The sequence below is a fragment of the Harpia harpyja genome, chromosome 10 (genome assembly GCF_026419915.1).
Source record: "Harpia harpyja isolate bHarHar1 chromosome 10, bHarHar1 primary haplotype, whole genome shotgun sequence".
NCBI classification, from domain to species: domain Eukaryota; kingdom Metazoa; phylum Chordata; class Aves; order Accipitriformes; family Accipitridae; genus Harpia; species Harpia harpyja.
The window spans coordinates 361,501-380,607 of record NC_068949.1 but is presented as its reverse complement, the minus strand read 5'-3'; the positions used below and the strand labels follow the sequence as shown (position 1 = coordinate 380,607).

At 66.1% G+C, this 19,107-nt stretch overlaps 3 protein-coding genes across 3 annotated transcripts in view; 1 reads left to right on the top strand and 2 right to left on the bottom strand.

Annotated features, from left to right (window-relative positions):
* Positions 1 to 3,385, top strand: part of RFX1 (regulatory factor X1) — a 4,478-nt gene extending 1,093 nt beyond the window's left edge. The window contains exons 2-9 of the mRNA XM_052799745.1: positions 121 to 230; positions 335 to 487; positions 574 to 670; positions 786 to 935; positions 1,851 to 2,059; positions 2,183 to 2,336; positions 2,430 to 2,476; positions 2,901 to 3,385. Of these exons, the coding sequence (XP_052655705.1) occupies positions 121 to 230; positions 335 to 487; positions 574 to 670; positions 786 to 935; positions 1,851 to 2,059; positions 2,183 to 2,336; positions 2,430 to 2,476; positions 2,901 to 2,934 (954 nt within the window). The 3' untranslated portion in view covers positions 2,935 to 3,385. The remainder of the gene's footprint in view (positions 1 to 120; positions 231 to 334; positions 488 to 573; positions 671 to 785; positions 936 to 1,850; positions 2,060 to 2,182; positions 2,337 to 2,429; positions 2,477 to 2,900) is intronic.
* A 637-nt stretch (positions 3,386 to 4,022) lies between these two features.
* Positions 4,023 to 8,175, bottom strand: DCAF15 (DDB1 and CUL4 associated factor 15). Its single transcript, XM_052799521.1, is given in 16 exon segments — positions 4,023 to 4,285; positions 4,372 to 4,487; positions 4,690 to 4,794; positions 4,885 to 4,970; positions 5,062 to 5,190; positions 5,280 to 5,371; positions 5,464 to 5,598; positions 5,688 to 5,928; positions 5,931 to 6,046; positions 6,126 to 6,174; positions 6,176 to 6,297; positions 6,424 to 6,563; positions 6,658 to 6,764; positions 6,900 to 7,035; positions 7,150 to 7,247; positions 7,642 to 8,175. Coding segments are annotated over 16 exon segments (1,866 nt in total). The 5' UTR covers positions 7,780 to 8,175; the 3' UTR covers positions 4,023 to 4,229.
* Positions 8,176 to 8,207: 32 nt separating this feature from the next.
* Positions 8,208 to 19,068, bottom strand: CC2D1A (coiled-coil and C2 domain containing 1A). Its single transcript, XM_052799744.1, is given in 33 exon segments — positions 8,208 to 8,646; positions 8,730 to 8,777; positions 8,889 to 8,965; positions 9,066 to 9,192; positions 9,323 to 9,389; positions 9,637 to 9,863; positions 10,200 to 10,289; positions 10,414 to 10,545; positions 10,676 to 10,766; positions 10,837 to 10,936; positions 11,171 to 11,222; positions 11,297 to 11,355; positions 11,903 to 11,976; positions 12,065 to 12,181; positions 12,340 to 12,398; positions 12,896 to 13,018; positions 13,095 to 13,267; positions 13,368 to 13,542; positions 13,689 to 13,816; positions 13,972 to 14,044; positions 14,128 to 14,247; positions 14,249 to 14,286; positions 14,367 to 14,456; positions 14,612 to 14,645; positions 14,647 to 14,685; positions 14,882 to 15,007; positions 15,100 to 15,383; positions 16,421 to 16,556; positions 17,101 to 17,166; positions 17,307 to 17,419; positions 17,613 to 17,748; positions 18,299 to 18,376; positions 18,974 to 19,068. Coding segments are annotated over 33 exon segments (3,315 nt in total). The 5' UTR covers positions 19,016 to 19,068; the 3' UTR covers positions 8,208 to 8,625.
* Positions 19,069 to 19,107: the final 39 nt, after the last annotated feature.

Sequence of the window (19,107 nt, the reverse complement as noted above, 5' to 3'; positions counted from 1 at the left end):
GCGACCCCCGCCCCTTCCCCCAAATCCCCCCCACCCCCCCTTTCCTGGCCTCGGGGGAACCCCCTGACACCCTCCATTGCCCCCCCTACATCCCCCCCACCCCCCCCCACCCCTCCCCAGGCCATCGTGGACGTGATGATAAACCTCCAGTTCACGCTGGTGGAGACGCTGTGGAAAACCTTCTGGAGGTGCAGCCTGAGCCAGCCCAGCGAGGCCGCCCCCGTCGCAGTGTGAGTGGGGAGGGCGGCGGGGGCGGGGGGGGGGGGGCAACGCGCCGCGGTGGGCTTCCCCCACCCCAGCCTTTCCCCGGTGACGCCGGCGGTTGTCCCCGTAGCCACGACGAGGCGGAGAAGCGCCTGCCCAAGAGCCGCCTGGTCGTCCTCTCCAAATACGAGCCCGTCCTCAGGTGGGCCAAGGACTGCGACCACGCGCTCTACCAGGGGCTGGTGGAGATCCTCATCCCCGACGTCCTCCGGGCCCATCCCCAGTGAGTCCCCCGTGACCCCTGCCCCCCCCCCCCGGACCCTCACCCTCTCCCCCACCTCACCCTCCCCCCCCTTCCTCCTCCCCCAGGTGCCTTGACGCAAGCGATCCGAAATTTCGCCAAGAGTTTGGAGAGCTGGCTAACGAACGCCATGATGAACATCCCGAGGAGATGGTCCGCGTGAAGGTAAGGCGGAGGGGGGAACAGCGTGGCGGGGGGGGGACCGCGGGGTGCCCCCCCCCCCCCCCCAGCCCGGCGCTGACCCCCATCTCCCCCCCCCCGGCCCCAAAACTCCCCGCAGGTGGCGGCAGCAAGTGCCTTTGCCCAGACGCTGCGGCGCTACACGTCCCTCAACCACCTGGCGCAGGCGGCGCGCGCCGTCCTGCAGAACACGGCCCAGATCAACCAGATGCTCAGCGACCTCAACCGGGTCGACTTCGCCAACGTCCAGGTGCCGCCGCGGGGCCCCCCCCCCAAAAATGGGGAAAAAGGGAGGGCTGGGGGGGGAGGGGGGGTGAGGGACACGCCGGGGCTCTTGCTGGATGGGACGTGGGGGTCAGGGCAGTGGGGCCCTTTGGGGACGGGGCAGGACACCCGGGCTTCTCCCGTCCCCCCCCCCCCCCCAAAAAGAAGTAATGGCAGGGGGGCTCTGGGATGCCTTTGGGTGCTGCTGTGGGGCTGGGGGTGTGTTTTGGGGCTGGGGGGTGTGCTGCAGGGCTGGGGTGTGCTGTGGGGCTGGGGGTTTTTGGGGGGGCTGGGGGGTGTGTTTTGGGGCTGGGGGTTTGTTTCGGGGCTGAGGGTGTGTTTTGGGGCTGGGGGTTTTTTGGGGGGCTGGGGGTTTTTTGGGGGGGCTGGGGGGTTTGTTTTGGGGCTGGGGTGTGCAGTGGGGCTGAGGGTGTGTTTTGGGGCTGGGGGTTTGGACACCAGGCTTCTCCCCCCCCCAAAAAAAAGTAATGGCAGGGGGGCTCTGGCATGCCTTTGGGTGCTGCTGTGGGGGTGTGTTTTGGGGCTGGGGGTTTGTTTTGGGGCTGGGGTGTGCTGTGGGGCTGAGGGTTTTTTTTGGGGAGCTGGGGTTTTTTTTTGGGGGACTGGGGGATTTGTTTTGGGTCTGGGGTACACCCCAGGGTTGTGGGGCCCAGCTGTCCCATGGCTCCAGGGAGCCCCACAGAGCCGCTCCTGCCCCCCAAGTCGTGTGTCCCCCCCCCAGCAACAACCCCCCCCACCTCAGCAGAGGGTCCCCAGGCCACGGCAGGGTGGGGTTGGGGGGCGCACCGGGGAGGGGTCAGGGGCCGCGCTGCTGCGTGTGTGGGGGGGGGAATCCGAGCCTGCCCCGACCCCCACGCCGTGCCCCCCCCCGCCCCGGCAGGAGCAGGCCTCGTGGGTGTGCCGGTGCGAGGACCGGGTGGTGCAGCGGCTGGAGCAGGACTTCAAGGCGACGCTGCAGCAGCAGAACTCGCTGGAGCAGTGGGCGGCCTGGCTGGACGCCGTCGTCGCCCGCGTCCTCAAACCCCACCAGGGCACCCCCGGCTTCCCCCGCGCCGCCAAGCTCTTCCTCCTCAAGTGGTCCTTCTACAGGTGGGTGCCCCCCCCCCCCAACCCCACCCCACAGACACACACCGCCCCCACCCCCCCCCACCCCGGCCGCCGTCGCCGCCCCGGTGACGCCGTCGCCGTCCGTCTTTCCTGCCCGCGCCGCAGCTCGATGGTGATCCGGGACCTGACCCTGCGCAGCGCCGCCAGCTTCGGCTCCTTCCACCTGATCCGGCTGCTCTACGACGAGTACATGTACTACCTGGTGGAGCACCGCGTGGCGCAGGCCCGCGGGCAGAGCCCCATCGCCGTCATGGGAGAGGTGAGGGGCTGGGGGGGTCACGGGGGGGGCGCGTCAGCGTGTGTCGTCCCCCCCGCCCTGCCCCAGGGCCTCACCGTCGCGCTCTGCCCGCAGTTTGCCAACCTGACGAGCTCCCTCAACTCCCTGGACCCCCGACAAAGGTAAGTGTGTGTGTCACCCCCCCACCATGGCACTGCCCAGCACTATGTGTGTTGTTAACTCTGAACCCTACTGGCGACAGCTCTGTGCGTGTGAGCTCTGAAACTTAGGGATGACAGCTCTCTCTGTGTCTTAACTCTGAACCCTGCTGGTAGCAGCCCTGTGTGTGCGTCTGTGCACGTTAACTCTGAAACCTACTGGTGACAGCTGCATTGCTCCGTGTGTGTGTGTGTGTATGTGTACGCTGAAATCTACTGATGGCAGCGTCATGACTCTGTGTGTGTGTTAACTCTGGAACCTACTGATGGTACCCCTGCTCAGCCCGTTGCCACGGGCAGTGGCAGGGTTTCAACGGGGCGGGGGGGGCGCTGGGGGTGCTGGCCAGGTCACACCACCCCGACCCCACCCCTGCTGTCCCCCCACCAGACGAGGAGGAGGAAGAAGAGGAGGAGAGCGATGAGGAGCTGCCGCAGGAGATGGGGCTGGGGGCGGGGGAGGGGGCGGCACTGGCCCCCGACCCCCTGGAGCCGCCGGCCAAGCTCCCCCGCACCGATGCCCGCGGCCTCTTCGTCCAGGCCTGCCCTCCAGCTGAGGGCCCCCCCCGCCCGGGTACCCTCCCGCCCCCCCCGCGCTTTCACCCCTGCCTGGGTCCCCCGCGTCCCCCCCTCCCCGCAGCTCCCCGGCGGGGGGGGGGGCCCGGGGGGGCCGCGGGAGTCGCTCAGCGGCGACAATGTGCCTTAAGCAACGCGCCGGGATCGTGTGCCAAAGCCCCCCCGGCCCCCCCGAGGGGATGGACACGGGGGGGGGCGCGGGGGGGCCCTGCTGCTCCAGCAAAGGGAATCGCAGGATTTGGGGATGGCCCCTCCCCGGGGGGGGGGGGCAACTTAGGGACCCTTTGGGGGGGGGGTAAATGCTGGGGGGGGGGGGGCACAGAGACTGCTGGGGGGGGGAAATCACAGAGACCCCGGGGGAATCCTGGATGCTGCCCCCGCCCCCCCCCCCCCCCCGGAACAATGTTGGGGGGCAACTCCCCCCCAGCCCCCCCCCCGCCCCACCCCCCCAGTGCCAAACACCCCCCCACCCCCGCTGCCTTATGCCAGGACCCCCCCCCTGCATGAAGGGGCCCCCCCAGCCCCCCCCCCAGGCTTCAGCCCCCTCCCCCCCCTCCCCCCGTATTAGATATTCTAGTTTTCGATCAATTCTGTGCTTTTGTACCCCCCCTGCCCCCCCCCGCGTGTCCCGGGGCCCCCCCCCGGGGGGAGGGGTCGGTGTTTGTGGCCGCAATCAAGAGCCCGTGTGAAAAACCTCTATTTTGGGGGGGGGGCAGGGGCCCCCCCACGCCCTCCCCCCCCTCCCAGTGTCGTCCTCCCCCGCAGACGCTGTTTTCTACCTTTTGTAGTTCTTTCTTAAGAGGAATAAAATCCGCCGTGGTCTTTGCCCCCTGCCCCTCCCTGTGCCGCTGGGGAGGGGGGGGGAACGACAACACGGGGGGGGTCCCAAAACCGCCAGGATTCACCCCAAAACCCCGGTGAATGAAGGCGCTGGAGATGTGGAAATGGGAATATTTATTAGGAAGGGGGGCTGCTGGGGGGGAGGGGGGGTCCAGCCTCCTTGGGGTGCCCTGCCTTCCCCCCCCCGTTGAAACACTGAACGGAAAAAGGAGAGAAAAAAAAAACTAACAAAAAACAAACAAAAACCCCAAACGGCCCCAAAACGGGGGGGGAACACCAACCCCCCCCGCCGCCCTGGGGGGCCCTACAGCACGATCCAGGTGTAGCGCTCGTTGTCTGCCAGCACCTTCAGGGAGCAGCCTGGGGGCAGAGGGGGGGTGTGAGTGGTGGGAGGGGACTGCCCCCCCCCGGGACCCCCCAGGGACACCCCCCCCCCCCGGCCCCACCTTTGTGCAGCGCCTCGTTCGTCATCCTGTTGACGTAGCGGCCGCTGCTCTCGGGGACGAGCCACTTCATCACCGTGTCCACGCAGCCCTTGCGGTACGAGCTCCAGACGCTGCCGCTGGGGTGGGGTGGGGGGGCCAGGTTTTTTTGGGGGGGGTCTGGGGGTCCATCCCAGCACCCTGAGCCCCCCACCCCACCCCAAATTGCCACGACACCCCGCAGCCTGGCACCAGCCACAGGTCCTCCAGCCCCCCCCAGCCCCCCCAAATGACCCCAGCCCCCCAAATTGCCCCCCAAATTGCGCCCCCCCGCGTCCCCACCTCGTCTGTCCCTTGACCTCGGTGAGGTCCCCCACGCTGACGGTGACGAAGGTGCCGGTGTTGAGGTCCCAGGCGACCTTCAGGCTGGTGTGGTAGGTCTTTGGTCTGCGGGAGGAGGGGGCTCAGCTGGGGGGGGCGTGGGGGGGGGTGTTTTAGGGTGGGGGGCGTCGCTCGTGGCCCCCCCCGTCCCCTCACCGAAGCTGTCCCTCCTCGTCGGGCGAGGGGAAGGCCAGGAGCAGCAGCCCGATGTTGATGATGACCTGGTTGGTCTCGGGGCACACCTGGGGGGGGACAAGGCGGGGGGGGGTCAGGATGAGCTGGAGGGGCCGGGGGGGGCCCTGGGGCGGGCCCCCATCGCATCCCTGCCCCCACCTCAAGGATGACGATGTCGTAGTCGCTGAAGGAGCAGAACTGGCGGGACCAGGCAGCATCGTTACGGATCACCTCGTTAATGACGTATTCGAAGTCCAGTGTCAGTTGCTCCACCGTCAGGTACTGCCCCTGGGGGGGGGGGAGGCGCCCATCACCCCCCTGCGGCGCTGCACTGGGCGGGGAGGGGGGGGTCACCCCAAAGCCGCCCCCCCACTCACCTGCGCCGTCGCCCGCTCCTTCAGCGGCTTCAGGCTGCGCCCACGCAGGTCGGTGACAACAAAGGGCAGCGAGATCTTGTCGTCCTCGTATTCTGGGGGGGGCAAACAGGGTGAGGGGGGGGGCCTAAAGCGGGGGGGGGGGGCACCCCCGAGGGGACCCCGAGTCGCCCCGCCGGCAGCTCACCCTCCTCGGGCACGGCGGGCTCGCCGGGCTCCAGCACGTAGCGCAGTTTGGTGTAGTTGACGTAGCCGGGCTCGGGGGGGGGGCGCGGGGGGGGTGCACGGGGGGCCGGGGGCAGGGGGGGGCTCGCCCGGGGGGCTGCCGTCCCCCCGGGGGGAGGCGGGGTGCAGGCGGGCAGCGCCCCGAGCCGGCCGGCCCCGAGCAGGGGGGGGGGCAGCGGCGGGGACGGGCAGGGGGCGGCACTCGAAGCCGGGTGGCAGCAGTGCCGCCACCGTCGCCTTCCTCCTCGTCCTCCTCCTCCTCCTCCTCGCCCCCCCCGCCGGCCGGCGTCGGCCCCGTGGCCTCCTTGGCACGCCGGAAGATGTCGGCCACGAACTCTTTGGCTTTGGCCACGGCGGGGGAGAGCCCGCGCCCGCCCGGCCCTGCCCGTCCCCCGATGCCGCCCGACCGGCGAGGGGCTGCGCCGGCGTCCCGGCCCCTTCCCGCTCCCCCGGCTCCTCCGGCCGCGGCGGGACGCATCCCGCCCGGCGACAGGGCACCGGCGGGCTCCGACGCTCGTAGAGGATTTGGCAAGAGCTGCTGTCGCCTGCGGAAGGAGCCGGGAGGTTACGGCGAGGGGGGGGGTGTCCCGGTGAGGCACGGCGGGGGTCCCGGCGGTGCCGTACCTGCGGCGTGGACGGCGACGGCGCAGGCCACCAGGGAGTAGCTGGTGTTTGAGCAGCACGACCTGGTCCTTCTTGAGCTGGAAGGCGGGCTGGAAGGTGGGGAAGGGGTACACCACCTGGTACTTGGTGTGCAGCATGAAGCCGTGCCGCAGGCAGTGCGCCTGCCGGTCGCCTGCGGGCAGCCGGGGAGAAGCGATGCCTCAGCGGGGGGGTCGGGGCAGGGGGCCGGGCCGGTGGTGGCCCCATGGCGTGGGTTTCGGGGGGGGGGGAAAGGTTCGGCGGCACGGCGGGGGCTCACCGGGGTGGGCGAGGGCCATGTCCCGGCAGCCGGGGCAGTGTCGGGGGGGCGGCATGGCCACGGCGCTGATGTAAATGTCACGGTGGTTCTCGTCGCTCATCATCATCATGTTGACGAGGAGGCCGTTGGCGGAGCGGGTGCTGGGGGGGGTGGGGGTGGAGCGGTGAGAAGGCAGCCCCCGTGGGGGGGGGGGACGGACACGGTGGCGAGGTGGGGGGGGGGACACGCGCTCACTTGAAGCCGAAGACGATGACCTTGGAGGAGTCGCTGGGCCACTCGCAGACCGTCAGGTACAGGTCGCTGTAGATCTCCTCGTCCTGGAAGAGCCGAACCTGCCGCACCTGTGGGAGGGGACGCGGTGGGAGGGGGTGGCTGCGGGTGGGGGGGCCCCCCCCCAAACGCCAGGGGAAGCTCCCGGGAGGGAGGGGGGTGTCCGTCCATCCGTCTGTCCGGCGGAGGCGGGTGGGTGCGGGTACCAGTCTGAGCTTGCTGTGGACGTTGAACTCCCACCAGTAGAGATGGTAGATGTAGAAGGAGAAGTCGTCGTCGCCGCTGTTGCTGGTGTAGGACAGGACGTAGCGGCCGCACTTGGAGAACCCGAGGAAGATGTGCCTGGGGGGGAGACGGGGAGACACACGCAGCAGCCTCAGCCTGGCGCACCCCCCCCCCCCCCCCGCAGATGGGGGGGCCGCCCCGTGTGCCCCCCACCCCTCGCCAGACCCTCACCCCGCGCACAGAAAGTCCTCGTCCACGATGCTCTTCAGGGAGACGCAGACCCGCGGCGGCAGCTTGCGGAAGAGCCGGGGCGAGAGCTGCCCGCTGATCTGGGGGGGGGGGGGCAGCGCCATCAGGGACCCCCCCCGGCCTCCAGCCACCCCCCCCCCCAACCCTCCCCACCACACACCCACCTCCATCCCCCAACACCCCCCTCCCACCATCGCCCCTCTCCAGAACCCCCCCGGGTTCCCCCCGCCCGTCCCCGTGTCCCCCCAAACCCCTCACAGACCCCCAAATCAGGGCCCCCCCCCCCAACCACGACCGCCCCCCCCAGGGACCCCCGCCCTGTCTCCCCCGACACCCGGTGCAGTGTCCCTCCCTCCTCAGCCCCCTGCCGTACCCCCCCCCCCCGCCATCTCCCTCAGAGCCCCCTCAGCCGTCCCATCCTCCCCTCAGGCCCCCCGCCGCCCCCCGCCATGTTCCCCGCCGCCCCCCGCTCACCTTGACGCGGTCGAGCTGCCTCACGACGTGTTCGCGGCGGCCCCGCGGGCCCGACCCGGCCGAGGACCCGCCCGCCGCCCCCGCCGGGCCCCGCTTTCCCCCCGGGCCGCCCCGCTCCGATTTCGAGCTGGGCGCCATTTTCCCCCGGCCCCCTCAGCTTCCGGAGCGCCCCAGCCCGCCGCCGACGGCCCGCCCACGCCGCGCGCCCATTGGCCACCCCTCCACCGCCCGCGCCTCTCATTGGGGGACCCGGCGGCTCGAGGCGGGCACCCCCCTCTCCATTGGCCCGTCGCCGCCTTCCATCCCCAACGCGTCCCACCCCGGCGACGCGCTAAGACCAATAGGACCGCAGCACCCGCGCCGTGATTGGGCCACCCTCCCGCCCGTCCGCACCGGAGCGGGTTGCTATGGCGAAGAGGCACCGGCGGGGTGGGGGCGGTCCCTGGGGAGTGGGCGGGGCCTGGCGGCAGCCGTTACCATGACGACGGGGACGGGCGGCAGCACCAGGCCCGGGCCGCGCCCGAGGGTCCTAGCGCCCCCCTCCCCGGACGCGGCTGGGGGGGGAATTCACCGAACCCCGGCTTTTTCTTCTTAAAAACTTTATAGATTTGTGTGTGAAAGCACAAAATAAACCCGTTGCGCAGCCCAGCCCCTGGGGACAGGCACTTGGAGGGGTGACGGGGGAGGGGGGGACGGGGTGGGGGGGGAGAGGGGGTCCCTGCCCACCCGGCCGCCGCGGGAGGGGGGCAAAGTGCTTTTTGGTGTGTGGGGGGGACGGACGGGGACCCCGGGAGTGGGTGAGGGGGGGGGTTAGTGTCATTGTGTCCCCAGGGGGAAGGACCGGGGGGGGACACGTAGCAGCTCTGATCCCTGTGATTGTCACAGCAGCACCTGGGGAGGGGGGGGTTGTCCCGTGTGTGCCCCCCCCCCCCCAAAGCGCCTGCACCCCCATTTGGTCCCAGCCCCGGGGTGGGGGGGGGCAGCTCATCGGCGGAACTTTTGGAGCTGGAAGAGAAGAGGGGGGCAGTGAGGGGGAGCAGGGGGGACCCCCAGAAAGACATCCCCCCCCCCCCAGGCCTGCCCCTCACCTCGCTCTCCACCAGGTTCCTCTTGTACAGCGCTTCCTTGGCCGCGTCCTGCCGAGAAGGAAATGTCGGGGGGGGATGAGTGGGGGCCCCCCCCCTCCAATAGCACCCTTGGGTGCTGGTGTACCCCACGGCGGTTTTGGGGAGGGGGGGCTGCCTCACCCGGTTGCCCTCGGTGCCCAGGCGCCTCGCCGTCTCAGTGTAGAGCTGCAGGTACCGCTCCAGCTGGGCCAGGTACTCTAAAAAGAGGAGAAAAAAGGGGAAAATAGAGTCGGGGGGGGCAGGCATGGACACCCGCACCATGCCCCCCCACACACACACACTACGCAGGCACCTCACCTTTGCGGAAGGGGGGGTCGCCATGCTGCAGGCGTGACCGCAGGATCTGGCTGCGCCGGGCGATGTCCTGGTACTGCTCCCGCAGCTCGGGGGGGACCGGCCGCTGCGCCTGCCTGTACGCCAGCATCTGCGGGGACAGGGAGCGCGGGGGGGGGGGGGGGACATGACATACACACGTGGTGGTGACGGTGGTGGGGGGGATGCAGCGGTGAGGGGATCCCCCCAAACGCCGTGGGCACAGCGTCGGCGGGGCTCACCTTCCTCTCCAGCTTCTCCTGGTCGAAGGCCAGCAGGTTGAGGCTGGGCAACGCCGGCACGGCCCTGCTGCGGGGAGGGGGGAGACAGCCCCGGGTGAGGTGCGGGGAGGATGGGGAGGGGGCGGTGGCCCCCCCCCCCAGCCCCCCAGGCTCGGCCCGCGATGTACCCCCAGCCCCGTCCTTTCAGGACACCATCTGCCAGCGCAGGCCGGTTGGCTGGGAAGGAGAGGAACGGGGGTCCCGGGGAGGGGGGGGGGGGCGACTGGCCGTGGGGGGGGTACCCAGCCCTCCCCTCCTTGCTCCTCATCTCCCACCTTGGTCCTCGCTCCTCTCCTCCATGCGATGCCTGCCCTTTTTCTCCTCTCCTCCTGCAGCCGGACAGGGCGGGGGGGGGTTTAATTCCCACTCTGTGCCGCTCCCCAGCTGCCAAACCAGCCTCATCGGCAACAGCGAGCACAGAGACCCCGGATTGGGACACCCCCGGATTGGGGGTGGGAGCAGCCACTGAGGAAGGGATGGAGCAGGACAAGGTGTCCAGAAATCAGAGTTTTCCTGGGCTGCGGCTCTGGCCTGCGCCCCTTTGGGCAAAAGCAGGCCCCGTGGAGGAAGAAGAGGAGGAAGAGGAGGAGAAGAGGTGCAGGCAGGGCCGGCCTCGCTACAGCACCGAGCAGATGGCTGTCCTGAAAGGGAAGGAAAGACGGAGAGGAGAGACGGTGAACGGCACCTGCCGTGCCGGCATCATGTCCCCATCCCAGCCTGGTCCCCCCAAGGATGATCTGGATCCCACCAACCGCTCCGGTCAACCCCCAAACAGCCCCCGAAAGGGGGTGCCGAGCCCCCGCCGCCCCGGCGTGCCCTGCCGGCGGTGCCGCCGCACCGCGGCACTTGCCAGGCAGCCCCCTGGCACTCGCCTGTTGTTCACTTCCTTTGCGGGAGCGACGACCGGTTTGGGTTTGGGGACGGCAACCTGGAGGGAGAGCCGGGTTTAAGAGGGTGTTTCCCCCCCCCGCCGCGGCGTTTATTTAATGGATGGGGAGCCCGAGGGCAACTGGGGCCTGCGGGCGGTATCCGGCACCCACCGCGGCACTTACCGGGGGCATGGTGCTGGGGTTGATGACCAGCCAGCGCTCCGTCCTCGTCTCCAGCTGCTGGGAGCTCAGGGGCTCCCTGATCCGCACGATCACTTCCAGCTTCCCCCCCGTGGGCCGGCGGCCATCCAGCAGCTGGGAGAGAGGAGGGAAATACCGTTAACAAACCGGAGAGAGGAGGGAAATCCCATTGACGAACCGGAGAGACGGTGTCCACCCCCAAGAGATGGCGGTGGAGGGGGTGACGGGCCCCGGTGCTCCTCACCTCAATGATCTCCCGAACCTCGCACGCCGTCTCCAGTGCCTCCAGCTTGAGCTGGGCTGTGCCGATGACACGGTCCGTCTTGAACAGCCCCCTGGGAGAGCGGAGAGGGGTAAAACCAGCTCGGGGCAGCCAGAAGAGGGGGGAAAACCTCGGTCTCTTACCCTTTATGTGCCACTTCAAACTTGATGCCTTTGGTCTGAAGGACCCGCCGGAGCCCCCGGTGCCCTCGATTCATGTACAGCTTGAACTGCTCCTTGAACTCTGCCAAGGGAACCACCGCACCAAAACCGCAGCATCAACAGGAGGAGCAGCGCCGAGCCCCCAACGAGATGGGGGCCAGGAGCAGAGCCGCGTTAATTACGCCTCCCTGTCATGCTAACGATTCTCAGCCCAGAGCCTTGGCACGCTCTGCAGTGACTGCATGGAGCCTTCATGTCACTCCCTTGGTACCAGCCCCCTCCCCGCCTCTCGGGAAGGGCAGAACGGGGCACTTACCGGGACAATCGGTGTTTTTGATCACGTTGGTCTTGTCTTTTTGAGCTTCCTCCTGCCAAGGTGAAGGCGGGAGGGTGAGGGCTGAGCCGTTCGGCCGGGGAGCACGGCAGAGGGATGCCGACTTACCGCGTTGGGGTAGGGGAACTCGAAGCGCACGAAGGCGTCCAGATCGTTGGGAGCCACACCTGCAAGGCCAACACGGCGTGAGTGCCATGCCGGCGGTGCCAACCACTGGCAGGTTGCCGCGGCAGAGGATTCACGGTCCTCCCTGGGCCCCCGCACTGTCCCTAAGCTCTGCCAGCACAGACAGCTGCCTGCTGCTCCTTGGGGAGCCCGCCTGGCATATCGGGGCTTTGGCAGGACCATCGCCATGTCCTCACCACTCCCCGCGGGTGAGAACAGCCGGGGAAGCAGTGCACGTTAATGAGCGCTGGCGAGGGGCCCAGCCGCCCCCGGGGCATTTTAACAGCAGGTAATTAAGAAAAAAGACAGTTGTCAGCGGGCACCCGGCACAGCAAGGGGGAAACAAGCAAACCCCAGCGCTCCCTCCTCCCCACCACGGCAAGGATCCCCAGCCGCCAAGCGCCGGCTGACAGCTGCCAGGGCAGTGCCGGTGGCTTGCAAGCTGCCGCGAGCCCTCTGGGCCGGTGCCTACAGCCGAGCAGCGTAGCCCGAGCTGGGGAGGTCTCCGCAGTCACGGCCGTCCTGCACTCTCCCCTCGTTTTCTCTCACCTGGCGGTGCCGGGAGGTTGATCCCTTTCACTATCGACAGCACCATGTCGTTGCTGTTCAGCTCCGGAAAGATCCTGTGGACGGAGAGAGTGGAAGAATCCCATCAGCGCCCGCCCGTCCTTCCTCGCCTGCGGAAGCCGCGCTCAGCCAGCGAGCCCCTACTTGATGACGCTGAAGGTTCGTTGCTCATAATGGTACTTGGGCAGCGGGAAGCCCCGGGCGTGGGCCTGCTTCAGGATCTCCATGTTCTGCTTGCAGTCCTCAGCCAGCTTCTCAAACCTGGCGGGAGAGCGGCTTATGGCAACGTCCTCATCTTCCTCGGCACCACCGCGCTCTCGTGGCGAGGAAGGTGCCTCCCCCTGTGGCAATCCTGCCCTCTCTGCCTGCCCGCACCACCCCAGCAGACAAACGCCGCGTGCACTGGCCGGCAGACTCACTTGGTCGTCTCCGCAATGTTCCCCAGGTGAGTGAACTGCTTGGAGTAATTCATGCACATCTGGGAGGAAGAGGAGAGAAGAGGAAGGTTTCTGCATCCCGCCGGCCTCCTGGCCTGGGCGGCCACAGAGGAGCAGAGCTCCTTGGGCAGCCATGGCAGCCCCAATGCCAGATCCACCCGACCCAGCGCTCCCCGGACACGTTGGTGCTGGGTTTTCCAAGCCCAGAGGCATCGCCCCTTTCCCGAGTGTCCCGCTCCAGCCTGGAGGTTTCTTCTCCAGCAGAAAACCCCGCATCAGTCCAAACTCAGCCTCGATTTATGCCGAGATTTAAAGCACCCTGCCCTTGGCGAGGGAAGCAGCTCATTTCCTTCCTCCTCACTATCCTTCCTTCCTCATCTACAGTGAGGAAGGACCCCCCCCCCCCCCCCCAGGTCTCCCCTCTTTCATTGCACACTTCACGCAGCCCCACATGGCGTCCTGCCCGCCTCGTTCTCAATCTCTCCCCACATGCAGCCAAAATAACCCTATTTTTTGGCCGTCCCCTGGGCTCCACTACCTCGTGCTGCTGCCGGATCAGCTTCATCAGCTCCAGGTACTGGCTGGCTGCCTCGGGAGAGATGTGCACCCCCCGACGCTGCACAAGCACAAAGTCCTCCTTGTTCACGGGGGCTTCGGGGACCTGGAGCGGAGGGAAGGGGTCAGATCTGTGACACGAGGAGCCTGCCCAGAGCCACAAACCTAAAAAAACCCCTGACCTTGGTTATATCGACAGGCAAGCCGTTCTGCGAGGCCTCGATCATGGGGTCCAGCCCTTTGGCCTGGCGCAGGAAGAGCTTTGCCCCCTCAATGTCGTTCTTCTGCTTGGCACGGAGGGCGGCCTGCATCAGCTGCTTCCTCCTGCCTTCCAGGAATGCCAGCTGCTGCTGGGCTACGGGGGAAGAGGGGGGCTCAGCATCCTCACCCCGGTCCCGTCATCCCCCCAGCGCGGTCAGACTCAGCGAGGACTGAGCGTTGGTTCAGGCCAGTACCTTTCGCGGTGGTTTTGGGGGCTGGTTTGGCCACTCCAGCAGAATTGGGGGCACCCGCAGAGGAGGTTTGGGGAGGCGGCGGTGGCTGCTTGGGCTGGGAGGCGGCAGCGGCTCTCACTGGGGCAGGGCTGGCGGCAGGCTGTGCCGGGAACAGAAGGGATGGCATCAGAGGGGGCTGCAATAGGGAGAACACGAAACGTCCGCTCCTCAGGCGCGGGAGGGCCGGGCGTACCCTCGAGAGCACTCCCCGCTCTCTGTTTTGGATTCCTGCGGCAGCGGGGGGAGTCAGACAGGGGGCCCCGAGTCCCCAGAAACCCCGACCTTTGCCTTTTCAGCACCATCTTCCTCCTCGTGGACCTCCTGGCTGGCCAGCTTCATGGCTGTTTCCAGCACTCCAGCGATGCTTTGGTCTCCGGACGGTGTCTCCATGCCCTGGATAGGCTGGAAGCCTGGCCAAGAGGGGTGCAAAGGGGAAAGGCTGGGTGGTACCAAAGGCTTCCCCACCTCGCTGGGCTGGAGGGGTCCAAATCTTCCTCCTCGCAGCACGCCAGCTTTGGGAAACAGCCCTGAGAAGCGCTCGCCACGAAATGGACAGGGAAAATACCTGGCGGAACGGGCAGCTCCAAGAAATCCACCGTTTTCCCAGCTTTGTGCGCCCGGATGGCGTCCTGGTATTGCTGGAAGGGAAAGCGGAGGCTGAGCAGGGCCACGGCGGGGCCAGCAGCACCGCGCCGGCTGGCAGAGCGCGCGGCTGCCGCACCTTGACGATGCGCTCATGCATCCGGGCCTTCCGGTCATCTCCCTTGCTCTTGGCCTGCGCCGCCGCCGTCTTGTACCGCTCCATCCTCTGCTGCAGAGCCTCCAGCACATCCCGGGGAGGGGGGGGGAACGTCTGTTTTTGGGGAGAGCCGGAGAAAAGCTTCAATTGCCTTTCTCTTTGAATGTCCCTTTCCTTAGAGAGCAATTTGGGGTTAGAAATTAGCTGTTGGGGCTTCTAACCTGCCGCGGGAGATGCTGGTTTAACTTCTGGCACAGGCACCGCTGCGGCAGGCTGCGGCTGGCCAGGCGACAACTCCTTTGGCAGCTGGTCTGTGGAGAAGGAAGCGATTGGCACCCGCAAATGAGCAGCGAGGTAATTGCTGCATCCGCCAGGATGAGCAGAACAGCCATGCTGGCTTTCTCGACCCTCCGAAAAGGGGGTACGAACGCTCCCCGCTGCTCCCTGGCAAGGTTTTGGGTCTTACCGGGAGGAGGCGGCACACTGCTCAGCTCCACCGGCCTGGCCATTCCCTGCCGCTTCGAGCAAGGAGTCAAAGCTCTGAAAAATCACCAGGAAAAGAGAAAAGCTTGCTCTTTTTCTGTACTGAGTTTTGCAGACAGCCCCAGCCAGCCCGACGGACCCTTGTTTTACTACAGAGCCACGAAAAGTGGGAGATTTGCGCCAATATTGAACAGGGAGGGAAATTCAGGCCACTCTGGCTGCCCGATGCGTGCCCAGCCACGCAGAGCCTTACCTTTGCGACCCGGTAGTACTTTGTGGCCATCTCCAGGTCTCCACGCTGCTTGGCGTGCAGTGCCGCAAGCTTGTACTCCCGCTGCCGGCCCCCGCAACAGTGCCTCGGCGCTGGCACGGTCGGAGCCTGGGGAAGCAGAGAGAAGAGCAGTGTTGCCGTTTCCCCATCAGCAGCGGGGTACAGCCATCTCCAGAGCAGAAGAACAAGCCAAACCTTTGCCTGGGTGGGAAGATGGCAAGGGAGGAGATGGTTTCACCTCCGGAGAGCTGACGGGCAGGACCTGAGGCTTTGGGAGACTTGGGGGGCGGCTGCGGCTTGGAGGCAGATGCAGCGGGTGGCTGCGGAGGCGGCTGCGGGGAGCCGGGGCAGGCGGCTGGCAGGGGGGACGCCGGGGAGGGCTGCGGGGAGCTCGCACCCTTCCCCAGCGCCACTGGAGGGGGGATTTCCTCCTCGTTGATCTTTTTTCCCTTCTTGACGGAGGCCAGCATGTTCTCCAGCGTCTGAAGGAACATGCACAGTAGTAAAGCCCTCTGTCACTCTGGTATTCCTCTACCTCTGTGAAAAGACAAACCTCAGAGCCTGCCAGGACAGCAGCAAAGGCGCTGGAGGTGGGAAAACCCAACGTCTGCCTAAAAACAGAGCCCAAACTTGGGCCGTGCGCTGGGGGTTTCTCACTGGTTGGGAATCCAGCCCCCAACTCTACAAGCTCCTTATTTCGCGCCCCCCCCCCAAACCTCTTCAGCTGCCTCCTCTCCCAGCCCATGCGAGAGGCCCAGCTGCCTCGCTCTGGACCACATAGCTCTGCCGGCAGACAAAATCCAAGGGGAAGGGCGAGCTCTGCTCCTGACAAGGCAGCACTACCCCCAGGTTTCCTCAGGGAGCCTCACAGGCTCCAAAAAAATGCTCTTAATGGTGAAAGACATCACCCTCTCGCGAGTCACAGCCCAGACGCAATACACAATCCTGCTTCAGGGGGTCAGGGAGGGCTCTGCATCAAAACAGGGTGCAGGAAAGACCTGAGCGTGGCAGAAGGGGCTCAACCAAGGGGGAAATGGCCTGGAGGGGAAAACAGGGCTCAAAATAAAAAATAGGAAAAAATAATCTAAGACTATTCAAAGGGTTTTAATAACCACAAGGAATCGGGACCTCGAGGTCATGTTTTAGCCAGCGCTGCAGCAGGGTAAGATGTTCAACTGGAGCTCACTGTGCTTACGTGGTCTCAGAGATAATTATATTGCAGGCGGCTGCCCCACGTGTGTCTCAGGTTTACGTTAACGGCCTACAATTAAGCACCGAAATTACGATGACCTGATTTTCCAAGAACTCCAAGTAATGCCTGTGGGGAGCTGGATGGGCTCACGGCTGCGGGGAGAGGCCAGAGCTCAGCCGGAAGCGCAAAACCCCCGAGTTCAGAAACACCGGCTGAGCTCAGCCAGGATTCAAGATCAAACGGTTTCATTTGATTAAAGATTCAAGGAAAACTGAGGGCTTTGTGTCAGAGTCCCATGAGCCCTCAGGCCCGTGATTTTGGCTCACCCTTGAGGCCCCTCTCGTAGCGCCGCACCCTGGAGCTGTCCCCGGCCTGCTTGGCGTTGGCGATGGCCGTCCGGTACATGTCTGCCCGCTCCGCCAGCGTGGACTCGATGTCGCTGGGCTCCGGAGGCGCCTCCGGCACCTGCAGCCACCCCGAGAAGAAACGCTCGGATCGACCCAGCGAGACCCGGGCTACCCCCACCGCCGATATCTGTTCGGATCGGGGGCTCGGAGCAGACTCAGTGGCTCGGCGCCTGGCTCTGGCTCACGCCAGGTCTGGCGCAGCCACCCTTCCTGATCTGCACCGTGATTTTACAGCCTCTGCAGGCTCAAGGAACAGCCCCAAGGAGCAGCAGGAGAACCCCGACAGCTGCTAATAAACAGGGATTGCCTGAGAACAACTAAAAAGGGGATTGTCAGAGACTTATTTCTCATAGATTCCAATAAATTTGCTAATCCTGCCTCCACGCTCACATTTTCCAACGCTGCTCATTACTGAGGACAAGGCAGAGAGAACCTGGCTCCTCCCCCGACCCCCAGGAAAGTTTTTTACCTCTCTGGGGAGCAGGTTCATGTGACAGAGTCACGTTTTCTCGTCAGGGAAACGAACAAAACAACACGAAAGGCTAAAAAGGGCCGGATCTGGTACCAACACAACAGAAGCGGAGCCAAAAGACACGTTGTACCTTGGTGGGAGGCACCGGTGCATCCGTGCTCCCTTCCCCTTCACCCAGCACCTCCTGCAGCTCGGCCTGCAAAGCGCCGGGAGTTTCATCAGCAACAATCCAGGGCAGAAAAGCCCTTTTATGGGATAAGGCGATCCCAAGGAATGAAGCCCCAGCAACAGAGGCGCAGAGACCAGAGCTTCCCTGGGGGCTCAACCCCTTCTCACCATGAGATCGTCTTCATCTTCCAGCTCTTCTTCGTCATCCCCCTCCTCCTCCTCGTCCGTGTCCTTCATGCAGAGGGCGGCCATCTTCTCAATCGCCTCCATCGGCAAAGGGGCTGGAGGAGCAGAAACAGCACGAAGGGTTTTTTGGGGCCACGTACCTGTTTCTTGATGGTTTAAGCCCACGTGCAGGGGAGTCCAGCCCGGGGTGGAGACAGAAACAACCCAAGAGGAGCCGCTTTCTACATGCCGTTATTAATTATCCCAGAAACTGACAGCAGATGAGCCCCCTGCAGCGGCAGCACTCACTTTTCCCCTTGGGCTTCTCTCCTGGCACAGCTCGGCCTCCCACCAGCGCCAGCAGCTCAGCCTCCAGCTCTGCGGCATCATCTCTGGTGTCATCCCCTGCTGTCCCCTCCGGAGAGAGGTCCACCAGCAAACCCATCTGCGGGAAGGGAGAGGGAGGGACAGCCCTGAGGGCATGACGCTAACGATGCCTCGTTAGTGCGAGGGGATCCCCCGGGATCCAGCAGAGGGAAGGGGGGGATTGACGTGGATCCTTTGGGAGTGGAAGCCAGCGTGCCCCATGGTTCGGAATTGAGCCCACAGTGCCCCGAGTGACCCCGCCACAGTGATCCACAAGGCAACAAAGCAAATAAAAGCATTTAAACTAATTAAAACACTTAAATAAAGATAACAGACAGTGCAGATGCTCCCAGCTCAGTGACACAAACCCTGCAATGGGAACAGCTGGCATCACCATTAGCACCCGTTTAACCAAAACCGACCGATGTCCCCACACAGGAGGTGTGGCAGGAAAGCACCCAGCAGCCCTGCCCAGGACAGCTCAGGTTTCCCTCTGCCTGCCGAAGAGCTGTTTATGGCGTCGACCTTTCCCTCCCACGCGGGCTGGGGTGGGGGGGGCACACCCAGCATCCCAAGGGTGCCAGGGTTCGGTGCACACCGGGGCGAGGAGGGGGGGAAGCGGCCCGTACCTGCCTGGCGATGACGGCACCGTGGCCCGGCGGCATCCTCCTGGCTTTGCTCATGTCTCTGTCTCTTGCCGGGCCAAGCTGGGGGTGGGGGGAGTGCTGCATTAGGGTGTGGGACCCCGGCACCCTTCAGAGAGCCCGGACCAAGCCCCCCCCTCCGCCGCCACCCTTCAGCCTCAGCTTTCTGCGACCCCCCCCTTCCTATTTTCCAGAAGTTTCTTGACAGCTCCCTCCCTCACCACCACACCACCCCGAGCACCGCAGGGCACGGCCCCCCCCCCGCCCCGAGCCCTGACCCTTCCTCCAGAGGATTCTCCCCCTACCCCCCCAGCCCTCTCCCTACAGCCTCCTCCACACGCTACAGCCCCCCAAAAGGCCTCATTCCCCCCACACAGCCCCCTGCAAGGGCCCATTCCCCCCCAGAAGGCCCCATTTCCCCCACACAGCCCCCGACAAAGCCCTATCCCCCCCGACAAGGACCCATTCCCCGCCAACATGGCCCCCAAAAGGCTCTATCCCCCCCCCACAATGCCCCATTGCCCCCCACATCCCCCCACAAGGCTCTATTCCCCCCCCCAAGGCCCCATTCCCCTCACAGCCCCCCGCAAGGCCCCAGCCCTCCCAACCCCCACGCCGCCCCCCCCCCCCTCAGAAATGACCCCTAACCCCCACACACACCCGGCTCCCCGCTCCCCTCCGTGGTCCCGGTCCCGGTCCCATCCACACTCACTTCCTACTCCGCCCGCCGCTGTCAACAACACGTCGCGCTTTACGGCGCCGCCGTCGCAAAAGCCGCCGTCGCGTTTCGCTTG